This window comes from Triticum aestivum, chromosome 2B (assembly GCF_018294505.1).
Source record: "Triticum aestivum cultivar Chinese Spring chromosome 2B, IWGSC CS RefSeq v2.1, whole genome shotgun sequence".
Lineage (NCBI taxonomy): Eukaryota > Viridiplantae > Streptophyta > Magnoliopsida > Poales > Poaceae > Triticum > Triticum aestivum.
In genome coordinates, this window is record NC_057798.1 from 412,852,430 (window position 1) to 412,876,850 (window position 24,421).

The 24,421-nt window shown below is 42.9% G+C and overlaps 1 protein-coding gene across 1 annotated transcript; it reads right to left on the bottom strand.

Annotated features, from left to right (window-relative positions):
* Nucleotides 1-1,857: 1,857 nt before the first annotated feature.
* On the bottom strand, nucleotides 1,858-4,910 carry LOC123045213 (NADH dehydrogenase [ubiquinone] 1 alpha subcomplex subunit 2). The gene is made up of 3 exons (XM_044468175.1): nucleotides 4,646-4,910; nucleotides 4,439-4,545; nucleotides 1,858-2,122 (listed from the first exon to the last, which is right to left on the bottom strand). The coding sequence occupies exons 1-3, from the start codon at nucleotides 4,729-4,731 to the stop codon at nucleotides 2,028-2,030; spliced, it is 288 nt and encodes a 95-aa protein (XP_044324110.1). The 5' UTR covers nucleotides 4,732-4,910; the 3' UTR covers nucleotides 1,858-2,027.
* Between the last annotated feature and the right edge of the window lie 19,511 nt (nucleotides 4,911-24,421).

The window sequence follows — 24,421 nt, forward strand, 5'->3', positions numbered from 1 at the left end:
GCGCGCACCGCCCAAAGCACGACAAGCACACCTGCGCCCACCAGAGCACCTGCACGCCGCCACACTGCGGCTCCCGGTGACCGCAAAGTGCCTGGGCCGGAGGAAACCGCGTCGCACCGGCTCCTACACGCGTGGGAACAGGACTCTGCTGCCACCGGCTCCGAACAGGCTTTGCCCGGCCGAGTCCCATTATGGCGAGGGAGGCGGGGGACTGGCGGCGGCGGCCTACCCCCCCCCCCCCCCCCCCGAACCTGTTGGACCAAGCCACCACGAGCCGGCCCAATGGAGCCACCACCACGTCGGAGCTGCCACCACACCGAAGCGGAGCAGTAGCAGCCAATCTACGCCGCCCACGGCCCTTGCCACGAGGGACAACCGTCATGCAGATCTAGCTAAAGTTGCCCCAAGACCACCACCCTCCCCCCCCCCCCCCCCCCCCCCCCCCCCCGCGTGCACCGCCCAAAGCACGACAAGCACACCTGCGCCCACCAGAGCACCTGCACGCCGCCACACTGCGGCTCCCGATGACCGCAAAGTGCCTGGGCCGGAGGAAACCGCGTCGCGCCGGCTCTTACACGCGTGGGAACAGGACTCTGCTGCCACCGGCTCCGAACAGGCTTTGCCCGGCCGAGCCCCATTGTGGCGAGGGAGGCGGGGGACTGGCGGCGGCGGCCTGCCCATGGGAGGGTTTGGGAAAGGTGTCTGGTCCCTATCCCAATTGAGGTTGAAGCAATTCGCATTTTTACAAAGAAGAGAAGTTACTCATTGAGCGAGGTTGAAGCAATTCACATTTTAACAGAGAAGAGTAAGCTACTCACTGAGCTGGCAATCAAGTTCTATATAATATGACAGAAGATATTGTCTGTATTTGTGCATCATGTTCATCAAGAATCGGTAGATGTAATTATGCGTTGGTTTTATTCATGTAACACATCCTATGTATGAAAATAATATTCTTGTGTTCTTATTCTGTTCATCATATAGTTTTTCAATATTTGGAAATATTTGGTTATAGTAGACATTTGTTTTCCTTACCCCTTTGGACATCACTATGATATACTCCCTCCGTCCAAAAATATAAAAACGTTTTTGACACTACACTAGTGTCAAAAACAGTGTAGTATCAAAAATGTTCTTATATTTTGGGACGGATGGAGTAGTATGTTTCGGTGAAAGGCACGAGCAACTTGCTATGTATTCCTTCCGTTCCTAAATATTTGTCTTTCTAGTGATTTCAATAAGTGACTACATACGAAACAAAATGAGTGAACCTACACTCTAAAATGTCTATATTCATCCGTATGTGATAGTCCATTTGAAATCTTTAAAAAGACAAATATTAAAATCTTTAAAAAGACAAATATTTAGGAACGGAGGGGGTAGTTGAACTAAAACTACAACCACACAAAGGACGATGAATTTAGGCAGGACGTTGATAGCAACATAATCATGGCACATGATTCGTCATGGTTCTCGATTCTACATGCAAACATACGGTCAAGCTTTGGTTCACGCAGTCAAGATAGTCTGGCTTCGTATATAGGGCACAACTATATAAAACTTGTTGTATTTAGCTGTAGGCGGAGAAGCAAATTTCATGAAAATCACACGTGAAAGTTTTCAGAAAAGATCCAAAACAGTTTGAACTACAGGTGAGGGCAAGATCTACAGCCATGCAAAAACCATCGAGAACAAACCAAACCCCATCTGTAACATACTCCCTCCGTCCCAAAATAAGTGTCTCAACTTTGTATTAACTTTAGTACAAAGTTGTACTAAGTTTTAAGAAAACGAAGGGAGTACTAAGTATGACCAGTATGGTTTTTAGAAATTGAACTTATCTGCTGAAAACAGTCCTTGAAGAACGATAGGAAAAATAGTTACTTTCTCAGCAATCAGTTGTACAAATTCAACACTTGAGTAGTCATGGTACTGAAATCAAGATAACGTAACATCCCATGTTAACTTTTCTCTTATTTGTGAAGATTTAACGCAAGAAAACTTGGCTAGCCTGACAGTTTTTAGCTTTAAGCAACTCCTGCCTTGGCTAGCTCCTCCAACTTCTTGTCGATCTGGGCTTCTGTCAAGCCATCCAAGCGCACGCACCTCTCCACACCCATATCTGACCAGTAGACACACAGTTATACAACATACCTTATACATTAGCTTCAATTCATTAATCCAATACTGTATGCATGAAACAAAAGAAACGGTGTATTTGGCAATCAATATTCAGTTCTTTGTTGATCCTAACATGCCTAGCCCTGTGTTTGCAAAACTACAATAGTTTATCACTTTTTCTCGGTTAGTAACTTAGTATGGGTAGTCCGCTACCTTCAGTACATGATCTGTCTCTACATTGACAGTGCAACACACTAGTGCCAAAACTGAGTAAACGATTTCATAGCCTTCTCTTCATTTATCATTTAGTTCTTGTAATTAACTCATATCCATTTTGAGCATTGTGTACAGAATTTGAAAGCCCAATACATGATCTTAATCTGTGCTTCCTTTGATAGCTCAAAGCCTGTAGGCATCAACATTCCAGACACACTTGTAACATCAGTAGCATGCCTGCCTACCAGTACTATGTAACTTTTGTAACAGGTTATAAGTTGAGAAGAAAGACAGCTGAGCCTGAGACCAGGAAAAACTACATCAATTACTGGATTCGCTAGAATGAGCTCCAAATCCTAAACCCAGCCGATCGACCTAGATCAGGAGTCGAGATAGCTGCAGATAGGCCGGACTTTGTGCACCGAGTTGTTGATCTCAAGCGAAACAAAAAATGAAAGCACACGCGGCAGCTAACACCAAAAATCAAAATATGTGGCTCTGAGGGTAACTTACAAATTGTGATGGGCCAATAGATTTTCCAAAATGAATCTGTTTTCTTCGCAGTATTGCTTATCAAGACTTCATTGGCATAGATTTATTGGAGTATATGTTTTGCGGGTCTATGAGATAAAACCCGTTTGACATAATAAGGCCCTACTTCTATAAGCATAATACAGTCATGCATATTTCTTTGGATAATTGCATGATAGTAACATAGAAGAGTTATGACGAGCAGAACTATAGTAGTTGAAGGCTACAAGAAAATGCTCATTAAGGATATCCTACCTTATATTCGAAAATATGGATCAGACCAAACTCTTTCCTGGTTTGTTTCCTACAACTTTTCTAGGGGGCACGAAGCAATTTCATCAAGCTGATGCATTCAACCACACACAAGTCTTCCCAACTTCTGTTTCTACGAGACAAGACTTAAACAATCATGTTGTTTTTTGTTACTGGCAGAGAAGGAAGCTATCCCTTACATAAGCCAGTCTTTTGACTTACACTAGCTAATTGCCCGTGCGTTGCAACGGGCATACACATTCTAATGTTTAACATCAATCATGTCTAAGATATACCTTTAGAATACTCATGTACATTATGCGGTATTATTCATTCGATTTACCGTTAAATAATTTCTGCTCCTCCACCAACCCCTCTCTCTTTATCTAAACATAAAAACTTGATTAACCTTCAAAAGATAAACCCAGTGTATAGAGGGAATAGAGAGGAGGATGGACGTGCGTGCGTGGGTTGTAGCCATGGATTTCGAGTCGCTCGACTAGTCGACGACTAGTCTATGAGTCGCAAAAATATGGTCGACTCAGCTTAGTGTCGACTCGCGGCGACTCTGAGTCGCGACTAGTCACAACGCAGGCTCGGCTTCTTCCGACTCGCTGCCCCAGACGACTCACATGAGTCGCGACTCGAAAACCATGGTTGTAGCAGGCTTTCCCTTGGTTTTTCTTGGCTTTATAAGCATGGGATGGAGGCGGATGAAGGTTGAGCGAAATGGGGATGCTATGTCTTTTTTAGGTAGTGTAGATAAGCCCAATTTTCTGATCAAAGAGCTTATTGCAGTTATCCACGTTTATCTGCAGTTTTGGTTCTATCAGCTTGCCTGACAAGCTCAAACTTTAGCAAACTTCCAAAGTTATCAAGCATTCCAGATTTTTGGCAATCATACTTCTGATACTAAATCATCTTAATGTGCTGCAGTGTACCTATAGCAAAGAATGACAGAGCAACGGAGAACCAAACAAAATAGATGCACTATGCTGCGTGATACAAGTGGTGAGGGCAGCATTTGGGCAACGTCGAAATTCTTTTCCACCGTTACATAAAAGATGAAAATTCCTCCCATATCATGTGCTCACAATTTCGAGATGAACAATGGAAATCTCTGTGGAACTGGACGGTCCTAAGTCCCCGCTTGCCATATCTCCCAATATAACAAGATCCGGTAGTTCCAACAGAAACATTTCACACTTGAAAGATGCAAGGGTTCCGAAGATCAATAGACCGGAACAGACCCTCCCGGGAACCATGGCAAGAGCAAGATCTCGGGTTCCCGGGAAAGATGGGATCGAGGGCTGCTTACCGTAGCGCGCCCAGAGCTGAGGCTCGACGCCGGAGCACTCGCGGATGAGGACGGGGAGGGTGGGGTTGCGGGTCTTGATGTCACCGTAGTTCTTCTTCACGAACTCCCTGCGAATCAGATCACAGATCCAACACCACGACATGAGCGAGCGACGAATCGATTGTAGGGAGAGAAATGAGGGAAGAGAAGCGGGTGCATTGGTGCTACCGGGCGGGGCCGCTGGCAGGGGAAGACTGGCAGAAGAGGAAGCGGATCTCCTTCACGTTCCGGGATAGGCTCGCCCGCCACGCCATCGCCGCCGGCTCCTTCCTTGGATTCTCCTCTCTTCTCTTCTCGGACCCCTTCTCTGCGTGGGTTGTATCTTCCTCTGCTGGGGAACGAACGAACGAACTGCCCAGCCGCGGCTGTCTCGTTGGATTCACATTCACGCCGTCCGATCCGGAAAACGGTGCATGGCCGTCAGATTAGGGTTCCGTCTCCACAAAAGTATATTTATTTCCCCACAAAAAAAGAACACGATTCCCCGGTCGCCTCACGCGGTGCCCACGCTCTTTTACCATCGTCATACGTCCGCGCGTCTAATGGGTGGACCCCAAACACCCTAAGGCTAATGCTGTGTGCTTAGAGCATCTCCAGCATATCCCTTAAAACGCAGACCCTTATAACGCGTTTACAGTTCGCAGAAAACCCGTTTTAAAGGTCGATTTTAGCTGCGGCTGAATAGACCCCTCAAACTTAAACTGTAAAACCGAATATTTGCTTATATTCTTTCCCCACGTCTTTTTCTTCCTCTGTCTGTGTCCATGGTCAGCTAGCTTGCTCCCGTTAAACCCGACGAATAGCGCATGAAGCGACCAAAAAGGGAACCGCGGACGACCAAATACGAAGCACATAAAGCGGCCAATCCAAGAGCTAGCTCCTCCGCGGGGTAGCCGGAGCTAGCTAGCTAGTTGAGCTCAAATCGATCGAGAGCTAGCTGCTCGAATCCATCCAGGAGCGAGCTAGCTAGCTAGCTCAGCTCGAATCCATCCTCCTCCGTCACTATAGCGAGAGATGTGGCCGAGGCGGACGACCGGGGCGAACGGCCGGTGACTAGGGGATCGGGGCGGCGCGGACAGCGGGCGCCGGACTGCCGGCGTCTAGGGACGGGCGGGGCAGCGTCCGAGGCGGCGCAGACGGTGGACACGGAAGTTTCCATGGCAGTTGGGCTCCCGCCAACTGCTTTTCCCCGATACATGGCACCGTACAAGCAGACATGAAAACTGTGTTTTTGCATATTGGGAGGAGTTTATTACCGCACCCCTTAAAAATTACAGGTCGAAGGCGTATAAGGGGTCTGTTCGGGCTACTTTTTCCGTGCGAAACTGAAAACTGGCGGTTATTTTACAGTTCCATGGGATATACGGGGTTTGCTAGAGATGCTCTTAGGGAGGTGCTTAGAAAAATAAATCGGGTGTAGAACGAGTAGCACCTACCCTCGAGTTTAGGGTTTTCGCCTCTGGTGGCGCTCCCATCGCCGCCTAGAGATCTTTGCCTATCGTCGGTCCGCCCTCACCCAAACGGATCGCCCCGCTCTGCGCCTGGGTCTCGGGAGAGAGGATCGTGCGGCTCATCCATTTTTGGTTCGAAGTCGGCGGGGCGCAAACCCTAGATGGCGGCTCAGGCGGGTTCGTCTTCTGTGGGATGGGCGGGGAAGAACTTGGAGGAGATGCTGCAACACCTGGATCTTCAGGATGATGAGTTGGATGACGTGGTTGTGGGGGATGAGGAGATGAAGAAGTACGAAGCAGATACAAGGTGGTCGGCGGTCGGGAAGGTAAACACGACCCAGCCCTTTAGCTCATCGGCGATGTTTGAAACCATGAAGTCAATATGGGGACTAGCGCATGTGCCCAAGTATAGGGAGGCTGGAGAGAATCTATATATCCTCTAGATGTTTTGCTTGGGGGGTTGGAAAAAGGTTGTTCATGGAGGACCTTGGCTGTTCAGAGGGATGGGGATGCTCATTGAAGATTACGACGGCAAGTAAGAACCAAACTCCTTTGTTTTTTATGGTCTTTATGTTTGGCCTCAGATTAACAATATACCAGAGCTATACAGGAAAACTGAGGTAGTGGATCAGCTAGCACAACGCATTGGTCGGGTAAAGGGAATTCAACTCTCTCCTAGGCTCTTCTACGAGGGAGACTATGTCAGAGTACAAGCAAGGGTTCCAGTGAATAAACCTCTTACTAGGGTCATGCCTTTGAATGTTTCAGGCGAAGGAAGGCAGTTGCTCCCTGTCAAGTATGAAAAAGTCCCTTACTTTTGTCAAGTTTGTGGCTTCACTGGTCATAACCATGAGGAGTGTGGAGATGGAGTCTGGGAGGCTAAAGACAAGCAGTGGGGAGGATGGATGCTAGCACAGAGAAGGGAGATAGTACCGGAGCAGCGAGGAGGCCGTGTCCCACGAGGTGGCCGCTCAGGGGGTTGAGGTAGAGGAAGGACAGGCAGGGGGTCCCCCGACTCGCCCAGGATCACCATAGAAACGGTCATCACAAGAGGCCGGACCGGATGCGGGAGTAGAGGAGGGGGAAGATGTCACAAGCCCACTGAAACCAGCAGCTACAACGGGGGAGTAGGGAACAGGAGACCCAAAGGCGCGCAGAAACCTGAACTTTGTCATGTCTGAAATTCCATCTGATCAGAATCTGCACTTGAATGATAGGCAAAGGGGTCTCGAGCGAATAATATGTCACCATTGGTTGATAGTCAAGCTCTAGTGGTTGTTCCGCCGCTCCCTCTAGCATATGTCTCTCCTAGAGACGCAAAGAAGGCAAGGAAATTAGAATCACCAATGAAGCATAGCAAGGATGAGATGGCATTATTGGCGGGCTCCGAGCCGGAGCGCCGCCAAACCCAATGAAAATCTTAAGTTGGAATTGTCGTGGGATTGGCGATCCTGCGACAGGTTGTAAGCTCAGCGACTTAGTGGAGATTAGTTCGCCTACTATCTTGTGTTTAGTTGAAACTCAGTTACAAAAGAGTCGTGTTGAAGGTCTTCATTTTTCTTTAGGTTATGATTTTAGTTTGGAGTTGGTAGTACTGGCCGCAGTGGTGGAATTTGTATCTTTTGGAAAAAAATTCCTTGGATGTTGCAATAAAGAACTTTTATGAGTATCATGTGGATGTCTGGGTCACACAAACAGGTAAGGACCAGTGGCGGCTGTCATGCTTTTATGGAGAAGCAACCCGAAGTCTTCGCTACAAGACATGCGATACCATGAAAAAGGCTAAGGGGAGAGAGCTCCCTCCCATGGATGTGCATCGGAGATTCAACGAGATCCCAAGGCCTGACGAGCAACATGGCCCTAATGCACGTGACAGTGCACAAATTGATGCATTCAGAGAAGCAGCCACGTCTATGGTCTTGTCGACCTGGTGTACCTTGGGTTGGACTGGATGTGGGAGAAGAAGGTTGCTGGTGGGCATTTTTGTTGTGTCCATCTTGATAGAGCCTTGGCATCGGCATGCTGGTCAGCTCTTTTTCCTTTTGCTACTGTTGAGCACCTCACAGCGGCAAAGTCAGACCACAGCCCTATCCTTCTGGATACCGAGCATGTTGATACAAGTGTACGTGCAAAGCAAAAACGGTTCCGTTATGAGTGCGTGTGGGAAAGAGATTCAAGGTTTAGAGATGTTCTTGCCGATGCCTGGAATTCAACTGGACGTGCCCAGACCTTGTCGTTTTTTTAGAGAAGTTGGCTACCGTCACCGGTCATTTACAACGGTGGGGTCGTACCACCTTCAGTGCGGTTCGGTCGGAATTTCGATCTCTACGCCAACAATTTCAGGTGATGCGCTCGCTCCCGAACCGTACAGGGCCGTCTGCCAAGGAGGACAGGGTAGAAGCGCAGATGGTTGAGTTATGCTTACGAGAGGAAACTATGTGGCGCCAGCGGGCGTGTATCCAATGGCTTGCGGAAGGCGATAGCAACACGAAGTTTTTCCACTGCAAAGCCAGCGCCCGCAAAGCAAAGAACCACATAGTTGAGTTGTAGCGGGTGGATGGGTCAGTTTGTAAGGAGGAGCATGAGATGGCGGATATGGCCACAGACTTCTATAGTAATCTTTACACTTCAAAGAACATGGTTGGGATTGAGGAAGTCCTATCTCACATACCAACCAAGGTCGATGCCGCTATGAACACCACTCTCAATGCACAGTATAGCAAGACTGAGGTAAATACGGCTTTGTTCCAGATGTTCCCCGCAAAGGCTCCAGGGCCCGGCGGCTTCCCAGCACACTTTTTTCAGCGACACTGAGAGTTGTGTGGTGATGAGGTTACTGATATGGTGCTTTGAGTTCTTCATGGAGAGGATTCTCCGGAGGAGATAAACAAAACGTTCATTGTTTTAATTCCCAGGATTGCTAGTCCAAAAAATTTAGCACAATTTCGATCGATTAGCCTTTGTAATGTGATCTTCAAGATCGCGTCAAAGGTTTTGGCTAACCGGCTCAAGCTCATTCTCCCCGACATCATCTTTGAGGAACAATCATCATTTGTACCGGGACGTATTATTACTGACAATTTCATCTCTGCCTATAATGCTTGCATCACATGAAAACAAAGAAGCTGAAGGGCAACAGGTTTTGTGCTTTAAAACTTGATATGATGAAAGCATATGATAGACTTGAGTGGAACTATCTGGAAAGAGTTATGCTTAAGTTGGGTATCAGACCATGGTTCATAGAGATAGTGATGAGGTGTGTCACATCCGTTTTGTTCTCGGTTATTTTGAATGGAGGAAGCAAGAGGAGTTTAAGCCCTCTCGAGGTCTAAGACAGGGTGATCCTATATCTTCGTATTTATTCTTATTGGCTGTCGAAGGCCTCTCCTATCTGTTGAAATCCACATGGCCAAATGAGAGTATTCAGGGCATTACGGTGGCAGCTGGTGCCCCTCAGGTAAATCACCTCCTTTTTGCTGATGATAGTCTTCTATTTTTTAGGCTACACCCGAGATGGCAAACAAAGTGGATCTCCTTCTGCAAAGATATTGCACAGCTTCAGGGCAACGAATTAATAGGGACAAATCCTCAATATTCTTTAGTAAGGGTTGTTCGGAAACCTTGAGGCGGGAGATTAAACAACTTCTTGAAGTCCAGAATGAGAGCTATCCGACAAGTACCTTGGCCTCCCTGCCGACGTGTGAAGAGCTAAGGAGGGGTCTTTCAAGTATCTTAAAGACAGTATTTGGAAGCAAGTCCAGGGCTAGATGGAGAAGGCGCTTTCAGTTGGAGGAAAGGAGGTGCTCGTCAAGTCTGTTGCTCAAGCAATTCCCACGTACTCCATGGCATGCTTCAAACTGCCAAGGGGCTTGTGTCAACATATCAATGGTCTTTTACTAAAGTTCTGGTGGGGATCAAAGAATGGCGAAAGGAAGACCACCCGGGTCTCTTGGAAAGTAATGTCACAGCCCAAATTCATGGGAGGCATGGGATTCCGCGATATTGTGCTCTTTAACATGGCTTTGCTTGCACGGAGGCATGGGAGGCAAGAAATTTTTCAAGACCGTGGAGCCAGCAGAGTGGCCACACATTTCAGTGCTCTCCTTCTCTCTCTAGTCCTTCTCTCTCTCTCTAGAGAGAGGGAGACCCTAGGTAGCCAGCATAGCATGCATATGGGCATGGCCCTCTCTTTTGTCCCAAAAGCTAGCAGCTTTCTTGGCATGAGGAGGCACCAACCATCACTTCCCAATAAAATCCATCCCCCATCCTGCCTGTATTTTATTTTCTCTTGCATTGGGGTGACAAGTGAGAGTGTTTGGCCTGCCTGGCCACACCACCACCCTCTCCCTTCGCTCCCAAGCTTGTTACACTGCCTTTATTACGCACTCAAAAGGAGAGAGAGAGAGAGCATAGTACTTTTGGTTGCTTTTCTTTTGAGGAGGAGGAGTATTTTTGAGGTTTGACATGCGCGGGCGCACACCATGTCCTTTTTGTGCTTTTCATACATAACCCATGCATGCATACTCGCAACAACAGTTTTCACTTAAAGTTGGGAACAAAACAATCATACCTGCCCCGGCTCCTACACGTACAAGACATAGTCGTATGCCTGTCACATCACTTTACGCACGAAATGTGTGTGTGGGTGTAACAAGAGTTGTAATAGCAATATAACATGGCTTTGCTTGCATGGATTCTGTCATGGTTCATACCCGCCGATACTACAGACAGTTCCGTTTTTGACAGATTCTGTTTTTTTTGTGTTGTTTGCTTTTTTTTGATGAATCTACGTGTAGTATCGGCGGGTATAAACCATGGAGAAGTTGGAATACAGTAGATGTAACAGCAATATAAATTTAGAATGAGTTCACAACAGTACCTAAAGTCGTGATTTGCTTTATTATACAAATGGATCTTACGAGTTTTCTGTTGAGTTTTGTGTTGTGAAGTTTTCAAGTTTTGGGTAAAGATTTGATGGACTATGGAATAAGGAGTAACTAGAGCCCAATCTTGAGGATGCCCAAGGCACCCCAAGGTAATATTCAAGTACAAACAAGCATCTAAGCTTGGGTATGCCTCGGATGGCACCCCCTCTTTTGTCTTCAATCCATCGATAAATTTACTTGAGGCTATATTTTTATTCATCACATGATATGTGTTTTGCTTGGAGCGACTTGTATTACATGAGTCTTTGCTTTTTAGTTTGCCACAATTTTCCTTGCTGTACACAACTTTTGAGATGGACATACATTAATCGTGAATTTATTAGAATACTCTATGTGCTTCACTTATATATTTTTAGCTAGGTAGTTGCTCTAGTGCTTCACTTATATCTTTTCAGAGCATGGCGGTGGTTTTATTTTGTAGAAATTGATGAACTCACATGATTCACTTATATTATTTTGAGAGTCTTAAAACAGTATGGAAATTTTCTTAGGTTATGAATTTGGTCATAATATGAGAGGGATATAATCAAAATTTTCATAAAGAGCATTGAATATATGAGAAGTTTGATTCCTTGCATTTGTTTTTTGAGATAAAAAGATGGTGATATTGGAGTCATTCTAGAGACTAATTGTGGATTAGTAGAAATACTTGTGTTAAAGTTTGTGATTCCCGAAGCATGCACGTATGGTCTATCGTTATGCGATGAAGTTAGAGCATGATTTATTTTTTATTGTGTTCCTTATGAATGGCGGTCGGGGACGAGAGATGCTCTTTTTCTACCAATCTATCCCCCTAGGAACATGTGTATTAGTACTTTGCTTCGATGGCTAATAATTTTTTGCAATAAGTATGTGAGTTCTTTATGACTAATGTTGAGTCCATGGATTATACTCACTCTCAGCCTTCCATCATTGCTAGCCTCTCTAGTACCGCGCAACTTTCGCCGGTGCATTAAACCCACCATATACCCTTCCTCAAAACAGTCACCATGCCTACCTATTATGATATTTACTTCCATGCAACTTCCATCGTTCCGTTTATTATGACACGCACCATCATTGTGATATTGCTTTGCATGATCATGTAATTGGCATAGTATTTGTGGCTTATCCACCATTTATATTTTTTATACATGCCACACTAGATCATTGCACATCCCAGTACACCGCCGAAGGTATTTATATAGAGTCATATCTTTATTCTAGTATCGAGTTGTAATTCTTGAGTTATAAGTAAATAAAAGCGTGATGACCATCATTATTAGAGCATTGTCCCATGTGAGGAAGGGATGATGGAGGCTATGATTCTCCCACAAGTCGACATGATGCTCCGGACTTAAAATAAAAAAGAGGCCAAAGAGCCCAACAATAAAAAAGAGAGGACAAAGAGCCCAACAATAAAAAAGAGAGGACAAAAAGCTCAAAAGAAAAAAAGAAAAGAAAAAATGAGAGAAAAAGAGAGAAGGGACAATGTTACTCTCCTTTTTCACACTTGTGCTTAAAAAATAGCACCATGTTCTTCATGATAGAGAGTCTCCTATTTTATCTAGTGGGAATTTTTCAGTATAGAACTTGGCTTGCATATTTCAATGATGGGCTTCCTCAAATTGCCCTAGGTCTTCGTGAGCAAGCAAGTTGGATGCACATCCATTTAGTTTTCTTTTGAGATTTCATACACTTATAGCTCTAGTGCATGCGTTGCATAATGATGTCTACTACACAACCTTCTTCTTGTAGACGTTGTTGGGCCTGCAAGTGCACAGGTTTGTAGGACAGTAGCAAATTTCCCTCAAGTGGATGACCTAAGGTTTATCAATCCGTAGGAGGCGTAGGATGAAGATGGTCTCTCTCAAACAACCCTGCAACCAAATAACAAAAAGTCTCTTATGTCCCCAACACACCCAATACAATGGCAAATTGTATAGGTGCACTAGTTCGGCAAAGAGATGGCGATACAAGTGCAAAATAGATAGTAGATATAGGTTTTTGTAATCTGAAATAATAAAAACAGCAAGGTAACAAGTGGTAAAAGTGAGCGTAAACGGTATTGCAATGATAGGAAACAAGGCCTAGGGTTCATACTTTCACTAGTGTAAGTTCTCTCAACAATAATAACATAGATAGAACATATGACAAGCCCTCAACATGCAACAAAGAGTCACTCCAAAGCCACTAATAGCGGAGAACAAACTTAGAGATTATGGTCGGGTACGAAACCACCACAAAGCTATTCTTTCGGATCGATCTATAAAAGAGTTCGTACTAGAATAACACCTTAAGATACAAATCAACCAAAACCCTAATGCCACCTAGATACTCCATTGTCACCTCAAGTATCCGTGGGCATGATTATACGATATGCATCACACAATCTCATATTCATCCAACCAACATAAAAGTACTTCAAAGAGTGCCCCAAAGTTTCTACCGGAGAGTCAAGAACGTGTGCCAACCCCTATGCATAGGTTCCCAAGTGTCACGAAACCCTCAAGTTGATCACCAAAACATACATCAAGTGGATCAATAGAATAACCCATTGTCACCACGGTTATCCCACGCAAGACATACATCAAGTGTTCATAAAAGACTCAATCCAATAAGATAACTTCAAAAGGAGAAACTCAATTCATCACAAGAGAGTAGAGTGGGAGAAACATCATAAGATCCAACTACAATAGCAAAGCTCGGAATACATCAAGATCGTGCCATAGAAGGAACACGAGAGAGAGAGATCAAACACATAGCTACTGGTACATACCCTCAGCCCCGAGGGTTAACTACTCCCTCCTCGTCATGGATAGCGCCGGGATGATGAAGATGGCCTCCGGTGATGGGATCCCCCTCCGGCAGGGTGCCGGAACAGGGTCCCGATTGGTTTTTGGTGGCTACAGAGGCTTGCGGCGGCGGAACTCCTGATCTATCTTCTGTTCTGGAAGTTTTAGGGTACGTAGGTATATATGGGTGCAGGGGGTACGTCGGTGGACCCTCGGAGTGCTCATGAGGTAGGGGGCGCGCCCAGGGGGGAGGGGCGCGCCCCCACCCTCGTGGGCAGCCCGGGAACCCCCTGACGTGCACTCCAAGCCCAACAGATTGGTTTCCTTCCAAAATTAACTTCTCCAGTTGATTTCGTTCCGTTTTGACTCCGTTTGATATTCCTTTTCCTCGAAACACTGAAATAGGCATAAAACAGCAAATCTGGGCCGGGCCTCCGGTTAATAGGTTAGTCCCAAAAATAATATAAAAGTGGATAATAAAGCCCAATATTGCCTAAAACAGTAGATAAAGTAGCATGGAGCAATCAAAAATTATAGATACGTTGGAGACGTATCACATAACAATCCCTACTCACTTGCATCGATATTAATTGATGGGCATCTCCATAGCCTATTAATTTGCCTAGTTGATGTGAGACTTTCTCCCTTTTTGTCTTCTCCTCACACCCTCCATGATATTCTATTCCACCTATTGTGCTATATCCATGGCTCACGCTCATGTATTACGTGAAAGTTAAAAAAGCTTGAAAACACTAAAAGTGTAAAACAATTGTTTGGCTTGTCATCGGGATTGTGCATGATAAATACTTTGTGTGATGAAGATAGAGAATGATAAGACTTTATGATTTTGTATGGATAACTTTCTTTAGCCATGATATTTTGAGAAGACATGATTGCTTTATTAGTATGCTTGAAGTATTTTTTGTGTCAATATTAAACTTTTGTTTTGAATCTTATGGATCTGAACATCCATGACACAATAAAAAGAATTGCATTGATAAATATTTTGGGCAGCATTCCACATAAAAAACTCTGTTTTTATCATTTACCTACTCGAGGATAAGCAAGAATTAAGCTTGGGGATGCTTGATACGTCTCCAACGTATCTATAATTTTTTATCGTTTCATGCTATTATATTATCTGTCTTGGATGTTTTATATGCATTAATAATGTCATTTTATATTATTTTTGGGACTAACCTATTAACCTAGTGCCCAGTGCAAGTTCCTGTTTTTTTTTCTTATTTTTATCTTATACAGAAAATCAATACCAAGCAGAGGCCAGAAGACCTATGTGGCGGCCACAAGCCGACACGCCCCCAGGGCTTGTGGACCCGTCGGAGACCTTTCAACCCTAATCTTCACACTATAAATCCTCAAATATGCCCCCTATACCAGAGGGCACACCAAAAATATTTTTCCGCCGCCGCAAGCTTCTGTTCTCGTGAGATCCCATATTGGGGCCTTTTCCTGCACTCCATCAGAGGGGAATTCGATCATGGAGGGCCTCTACACCAACCTTGCTGCCCTTCCAATGATGTGTGAGTAGTTTATCAGTGACCTAAGGGTCCATAGCTAGTAGCTAGATGCCTTCTTCTCTCTCTTTGATCTTCAATACAATGTTCTCCTCAATGTTTTTGGAGATCTATTCGATGTAATATTATTTTGTGGTGCATTTATTAAGATCCGATGAATTGTGGATTGATGATTAGATTATCTATGAATATTATTTGAGTCTTTTCTGAACTCTTTTATGCATGATTAAGATAGATTTGTATTTCTCTCCGATCTATCAATTTGGTTTGGCCTACTAGATTTGCTTTTTTGCAATGAGAGAGGTACTTTGTGATGGATTCAATCTTGTGGTGTCCTCACCCAGTGATAGAAGGGGTAGCGAGGCACGTATTGTATTGTTGTCAATAAGGATAAAAAGACGGGGTTTATATCATATTGTTTGAGTTTATCCCTCTACATCATGTCATCCTGCTTAAGGCGTTACTCCGTTCTTATAAACTTATTACTCTAGATGCATGCTGGATAACGGTCAATGTGTGGAGTAATCGTACTAGATGCAGGCAGGAGTCGGTTTACTTGTCACGGACGTGATGCCTATATTCATGATCATTGTCTTAGAAATTGTTATAACTTTGCGCTTTTCTATCAATTGCTCAACAGTAAACCGTTTACCCGTTGTATGCTTTCTTCAAGAGAGAAGCCTCTAGTGAAACATATGGCCCCGGGTCTATTTTCCATAATATATTTTCAGATTTATAAAAACAAAAATCTGAAAATACCTTGCTGCAATTTTTTTATATTGACTTTATTTTTGCCTTTTACTTATCTTTTATATCTGTCTCTATTAGATTTCACTCTTGCAAGTGACCGTAAAGTGATTGACAACCCCTTTTTCACGTTGAGTGCAAGTGTTTGTTAGTTTGTGCAGGTGCATATATCGGGGACTTGCTTGTGCCTCCTACTGGATTGATACCTTGGTTCTTAACTGAGAGATACTTATCTCTACTTTGCTGCATCACCCTTTACTCTTCAAAGAAAAAATCAATGCAAACTCGAGAAGTAGCAGCGCCCCCCTTTTCCTTATGGGGGGCCGAATCCTACTGGAGGTGGGAGTTGGACACCCCCCTAGACCGGCGCACCAAGGGAGGACTTTCCTCCCTTGGTGGCTGCCCTTTCCTCCCCCTAAACCTGTATATACTAGAGGTTTTCCACCCTATCGAGGGACAAGTTTTTAGGTGCCTCTTCTAGTTGATCTAGTTCTAGTTCTAATTGGTCCTAGTCTAATTAGAGCTAGCCCTAGCCACATCTAATCCTCATAATTAAAAGTCCAGTGTGGTTCTAATCTCCTCCCTCTAATTCTCCGGCTACGATTATCTCTGGACGGCGAAGCACTGCCGGATCATGAAGACCGTACCTTTGCAACCAAGTAGAGAGGTCGTGCTTTCGGTCTTCGGTTCGAGGAATCGTTCGAGAACGGTTCACGGGATCGTCATCAACATTCGAGGGACTTCAAGCAAGATCTACACTGACTCGACATCAAAATTGCCATGGCAACACGTCCCACGGCAAATTGACTTTATTCCCATGGCAAGTTTCTTTTTAAGACAACGTCAAACTTTTAAATTTATGGACCATGCCAAATTCGCTTTATGTACCATGGCAATTTCACTTTATGACCATGGCAATTTTTTTGGCAATCTCAAACTTGTTTACCATTGCAAAAATTGTTAGTGAATTTGCCATGAAAAATTCACTAGATGTCCCACAGCAAGTTTCTTTTTTCACGACTTCAAACATTTTTTTAGTGATTTTGCCATGGCAAATTCACTATATGTCCCACGGGAAATTCCCTTTAATGCCCATGGCAAGTTTCCTTTTTCAAGATGATGTCGAACTTTTTTTAATTATGGACTACAACAAATTTGCTTTATGTACCACGACAATTTCACGCTATGGACTATGGAATTTTTTTTGGGATACTAGCAAACTTTTTTCTCCTTATATCATGTCAATTTTTCACTTTATGGACGATGGTAACTTTTTTGGTTGGATTATGGAAAAACTTTTTCTTTAGTGTACCACAATTTTCACCCAATCATCATAGCCTACAAAATTTCCATGGCAATTACTACTTTTTTCCATGAGCTTATGGCACTTTTTACATGTTCTTTTTTGCATTATGATCAACTTACAATTTTTTTTCATTATAGAAATCGTTCTTTTTCGTAGACATGTCAATGTTATTTGGATCGTTTGCCATGATTTAGAGATTTGTTTTTGCCATGTCAATGAACTATGTTCATAACATTTTTTAAATAGAATTTCCATGTAATGTAGTTTTATCTTCTATGAATTTACCATCGGGTAGAGAGAGAAAAACTAAAAAAATTGCCATCTATAATTTTTTGTCTATATTTTGCCATGAATTAAAGTTTGCTTTAATTTCTCATGCCATGGCAATCTGAATCTATCGACCGTGGCAATCTTTTATTCAAAATACATGGAATTTAGTATTCAAAATACATGGCAATTCAATCTTCATAGTCATGGCAATTCGTTTTCAGTTCCACGGCAATTTTAGTTTCTTAATGGACAACGGCAAATTTTATTTTACCGAATATCACGGCAAATTTAGTTTCAAAGACATGGTAAAAAAATCATACACATGGCTACTTTAATTCTTCATGGACCCATGGCAAATTTATTTTCGTAATGATGGCAGTTTTTTTCGTTTGCATCATAGCATTTTATTGTACATGCCATGGCAAATTCGTTTTTACCTAGGGCATTATTTTCTGTATGTCAAACTCTACGATGTCAATCAGTTTAGCATGGCAACTTTAGTGAAAAAATTCCAAATCATCGCAAATTGTATAACAAAAAAAAAAATGATCACCCACATAGCAAACTCTACGATGTTTTGTTCTCAACTCATCGGAGAATTTTTTAAAATAATAATATAGTCACTTGGCATTTTTCATAACACTTTTCTTGAAAGATGGCAAAATTTAGAACACTGTTTTCATTCTCACATGGCAACTATACGGGATTTTTCTTGTACACACATGGGCAACTTTTGAAATTGTTTCTACGGTCACGTATCATCTCCAGTTTTTTTTTTTGAGAAACAATGGCAACTAAAAATTAGTGCTCACTTTTGGCAACTGTATGATTGTTTTGTTCAACACACCTGGCAAATTAGTCTACCATGGCAAATATACAATTATCGACAACATATTACTTAAAAAGATTGGGCCTCTTGACCTAGCCATCCGCCGCCTCCAAAAAGCTTGAGGATTTTGCCTTCCGCCAGCGCCGGTCCGTCCTGTCTCCGCTGGCCTTACGGCCATGGAGGCGGAGTGGATCTCGCTCCTTGCCGGTGGGAGGGCTCTGTTTTTAGATCTTTTTCGAGTTTTTTTAGGGTTTGTGTCCTGCTCAGGAAGGCGAGACGGCGGCGGCTCCCTGAAGATGGAATAAAGGTCTCCCCGCCTAGACCTCGTTCCGGTGATGCGTCTAGCATTATTGGTGGGTGTGTGGAGGTGTGTCTCTGGTGGATCTGTCTTTGATGGATTTGCTCGGATCTGTCGGTCGTTTGTCTTTGTTCGTGTGTCTTCAGGTTGGATCTTTTTGATCTACATTCTTCATCTGCGGCGGTTGCTGTTCTGGTGTGTTGGTTCTATGGGGCCTTATCACGACGATTTCCCGACTGTCTACTACAACAAGGTTTGCCCGGCTCCAGCAAGGGAGGGCCGATGACAGCGGCGCATCTTTGGCTTGCTTCAGTGCTTATAGTCGTCGCTAGGTGGTCTACGATCTGGATGTAACTTTTATTATCTCTAGTGTTCGCTGTACTACCGTGATTGAAAATGAATAGATTGGAAGTTTTTCCCGAAAAAAATGCTCACTTTGTCATCATCCCATTTGAATATATATTTTCTGGGAGGAATCCCATTTTGAATATATGTTTGTAAATTCATATATTAGAGTATGGCAGTTTTCAAAATTGTATTATCACATTTTTTATGCACATCCACAACATGAAAACTTTAATTTTATGTACTTTGTTCCTTTTTCTTTTTCTTTTTTGTTTCTGGCATCCCCCCCCCCCCTCCCACCCCCCGCGCGAAAATATCTTTTTTAACTCGGCCTGTGGGCCAAATACTGGTTGCGCTGGGTTCCAGGAGCGAACGCTCGACAGGACTGAATTCATTCGCTGGAGTTTCCTCGCAGACCGAATGTTTCTTTCGGTCCAAAAATCGTTCCCTACCGAAGCTTTCGTTCTGGACGGGAGTGTCCCAGACTGAACGATCGGCCATTATCGCCGTCCTAATTTTTTTTCTTATCTTTTTTTTTAATTCTTTTTCTATCTACTATATGAACGCGCGTGATGGTTTTTAGATTCCCTGAAGGCCTGAACCAACAAGAGGCAGCCCCTATTAATTTCCGGAGTGCTGAGTGTCCTGCGTATGCACTCCTCCATCAGGCATGTATCTTTGGGTTAGTCGCTTATTATCGATGGACTATGTTTCTGACTAGTAGAGACTAACGCGCGCTTTGCCGCGCCGTTCTTCACTCGTGAAATTAACTTTTTTATATTTATAGATTATTCTGATCAGTTGTTTTGTTTGATTTTATCTGTGTTGGCTTTGTGTTTTAGTTTTTTATTGGTGGTGTTTTTTTGTTCGCATATGGTGTTGGGTTGGTGTTGAGTATTTTTTTCAAAAGAAGAGAGAAGTTATTTGATGCGTATTTGTCAAATCTTTAAACATTTTGGCCTTGGTGTCAGCCCGTTGGTGATTGTTTGAGCATCTTGAGAGATCTTATTTCATGTTAAACTCATGGAATTGCTACTGTCACGCTCACATAGGTCAGCACACGAAGTTCTTGCTCGCTCAGCTTGGCTTCTGCACCTTTCGCTCGTTTAATTTTTTTCGCTCACCCCACTGCTAGCTCAGAAAAAATCGCCTATCTTTTTTCATTTGAAAAGGTTAGTTAAATTAAATGATGTTTAAAGAACACTAAAAATATTATACTTTTAAAAACCATGAATTCTAGAAACATTCATGAATTTAAAATATATTCATGGCTTAAAAAATGTTCGCAAAATAAAAAGTTTTCAAATTTTAAAAATGTTCACAAACTTTAAATGACCGTGACTTTAAAAATATCCAAACAAATTTAATCAATATTAACTAATTTGAATATTTTTTTATGTTTTCTAAAGTAGATAAAATTTAATAAGTGCTCATGAATTAAAACATGAAAAAAATAAAAACTTAAAAAGAAAAGAAGAAATAAAACTAAATAACACACACTTATGTGTGGAGCCTTAGTGACCCCACAACCATCGAAGCACCAGAGCGCTTCAATTTGAAGGAGCTTAGTATCTCTATAGATACCCCGGATTCTATATATATCCGGTAGGTCGTTGTTTACGTGATTCGTATCCATCATCAGACAACAACCGGCAGCTAGAGAAATTCTCCTATGCACGGGAGGTCCGGTGCATGCATGCGTCGTTGGTTCCGCTCGAGATCCATGCATGCAAGCTAGCCTTCCTCGTATATGCACGGTATTTACCATTTGCATTAATATAGCCTCGTATCATCACGTCAGTCATCAATTCACTTTATGCCATGCATGCCCTTCTTTCTCTCTTTTCCTGTTCACAACAGTTTACTACTCTGTATGACATATGCATGTCTCACAATATCTCTCCTCTCTTCCTCTCAGAATCCATCACTTTTAGTTCCCTTATCACAGTTTAGATGATTCATATCTTTAAAACTAAAACTCATTTTTTTTGAAAGTTTTATATATTTGAACTCCTCACATCAAGACCTTTAGAAAAAGATCAACCTTGGATACATCCCAAACGCGTTAAAATTCTAATGTTTCAATACACTTTTCACTAAATCTATTTCACTAATTAGTTTTTGGAATGAGTAAAATAAGTTTTTTTTATATAGCTGAAATGATTTTTTAATGCGTGTAATACAATAAAATGAGTCAAATTATTTTCCTGAAATTAGTCAAATTATTTTTCTAAATTAAATGAAATTAGTTCTCTTTTTTGAATTAGTAAAAGGGGTGCTTGGAATGAGTATACTCAGCAATTTCAAATAAGCGAGATTTTTCAATGAGTGAAATATGTTTTTTTAAACGAGTATTTTGAAATGAGTGAAATATGTTCATGAAATTTAAACTCTCTTAAAATATATTCAAGATTGATCTTGTTTTAATGGCCACGTCGTCAAGAATTCAAATATATATTCCCGCAAAAAAAAGAATTCAAATATATAATAAGATTTCAAAATGATACTTTTATACAAAAGATAATCAACGGAAGTGTATCTCACAAGAAAATAAATGTTGGCTTTTCTATGGATATATTTATTACGCACAGGGGATGACTTTAGATTACTGGGCCCATGTATCACTATTTCACCATTAATGCTCGAGGACAATTCTTAGGTGTATCTGACAGGGTGTATAGAGTATTGTACAAAGGAGCGTCAATGAAAAGTATTAGAATAATCGTCTTTGTGCCACACCGAACATTTGGCCCATGCACGGGACCTCCCGTGCATGGTAGAAAATCCAGTCTCTAAGTAACTAACGTACATGTATACATATACACTTCCTCCGTTCTTAGTATTTGTCTTTTTAAGATTTCAAATGGACTATCACATGCAGATATATATACACATAGTATTTTAGAGTGTATATTCATTCATTTTGTTTTGTATGTAGTTATTTGTTGAATTTTTTTAAAAGACAAATATTTAAGAACGGAGGGGAGTACTATACAGGTTCCGTTGATCTTTACGTGTGTGTGTTTTATGACTTGTGCTTGTAGGTTCAAGAATCAAATGCGCAACTCTATAGCAGGCAGAAGGCGGCGGAGGCAAAGCTGTTTGAGCAGATGAGGGTGGCTGAGGCGCGCAAGGCGCAGACCGACGCACACTTCGTGGAGCAGAAGATGGCCGAGGACGGCAAGCTCTACGCGAAGCAGAAGGAGGCAGAGTCCGTGGGCTTGGTGGGCAAGGCCAAGACGGAGTACGTGGCGTCCATGCTCCAGGCGCTCGGTGGCAACTACCACGCGCTCAGGGACTACCTCATGATCGACGGCGGCGTGTACGCCGAGATGGCACGCATCAACGCCGGCGCGGTCAACGGCATGCAGCCCAAGAATAGCATCTGGAGCAACGGCGGTGGCGTGGACGGTGCCGGGAACGCGGCGGGAGAGGCCGCAGCTGGCAGCGCGCTGCAACAGGTGGCCGGGGTGTAGAAGATGCGGCCGCCGCTTCTGTCGACGGTGCACGAGCAGACCGGGATGCTGCCGCCGGCGCGGATGGGCGCTGCCCAAGGACGATGCTGCTACCAACTGATCGTCCCAGTGCGCGCGTTCGAATTCGTGTGTTCGGCGTTGGTCCAACTAGCACAATGCCCTTGCGTTGCAACGAAAAAAAAATAAATCCTCGCACGTTCCAAGTGACCCATCTGTTTTACCACTCTCTTCGCCATCATGGTCATGTTGTCCATCTATTCATGACGAACACGATCAATCTCAGGTGATGAGCTTGATCATCAGAGTCTAGCACACTCCTTTAGCAATCCCATCATGTGCCTCACAACAGAAAAATTATCCCTACACCCTCCTACCAGAACAGAACACATCTAAATTAATGCCTACAAAATTGTCATACAAAGAAAGCCAAATTTGTCATGCCTCTATGCTAGCAAATTTTTAGTTAAATTGAAAAATTATTATAAATTTATTTTTAAGCTACCAGAACTTTGATTAGCTATTACCACTGAGACAGAAAGTCTGGAATCGAGGCACGTATTATTCAGTACATTAAAATATTCAGAGTAGTGGTGGAAAGAAGAAAAACAATAAAAGTAGTCTTTAGAAAAGAACTACATGGTTCACATGGTGGCTCTATTTTTATCCATGTAATTATAAATATATGCATATGAGTCACGGGCATCATACTGAATGCAGTACAAATTTTATCAAATTGTATTGGAGGTTAAAAATTCATAGTAGAGTCGACCTCTGAGTATTTAACTTTCTGTTATTTTTTAATCCTAATGTAATGCATGGCCGCAACTTGAGTAATCAGGCAGACACAAACCAGGCGTTGTGAGCTTATAAAGAAAGCAGGTTGAAGATGCTCACACGGATGTCCTCATGTCTAAAAGTGAATCGCAGACCACCAATCTTTTTCAACAATCCACCTATCTTCTGCTCTGATGGCCGGTTGTAACTGTATTGAAACAAAACTGATGATTCACTGAGCGGCAGTGGCGCCAAAAAAAAGAAATATTTGAAAAATATACGGTTTTGCTCACTGTTCACACAGTATGTTGGCTCCTGCTATGCCATGTCCTTCATTGATTACATCAGACAGATTGGTAGTCAAGATCAATTTATCAGATTCCATCAGGTGGATGGATGCCAAGGGGAAAATAAATTATCAAGGAGAAAATTTAATGAAAAACATTCTCTGTAGAAAAGTGTCAATAAAAAAATTGAATTTAAGTGTGGGTCTGCATCCGTTAAATAGAATTGAACAACAACAAAACTGAACTACTGTATTTATGTTGTGTCTTCCTAAGCATTCAACATGCATGGCTGAAAATGCAGTGATACATATTTGATTCAGAAAACGTATGTTCATAGGATAGAAAGTACACATACTTCCTACTCCCTCCGTTCCAAAATAGATGACTCAGCCTTGTACTAAGTTTAGTATAAAGTTGAGTCATCTATTTTGGAACGGAGGGAGTATATTCCAAGCAGATCAGGCAGGAAGTAATCTGGATAACTTATCTTATCTGGCAATTAATATGGTGCCAAGGTGGTAGAATTGTATGATAAGACACACACACACACATCTTAATATAATTGTTATCTGCATGCATATATATTGGCGTGAGTGTGGATGGCCAGAAAGAAGTCCATACCTGAACATCCATGCTGATGGTTCTGACGAAATCATATGCAGCTGCAGAACTTGTCATGCAAGTCAGAAAAGGGCAGCTCCTCACCCGAAATCATATGCAGCTGCAGAACTTGTCATGCAAGTCAGAAAAGGGCAGCTCCTCACCCACACGCATGCATGCATAGGACAGATCAGAATAGAGTATAAGATATACCTGTGAGTTTTGAGTGATTGATTTTCCCATGGTGGAGGAGCGACGAGGCAGGGGACGAGCTTGAGTAGCAGGCGGCCGTTTTGACATCAACAC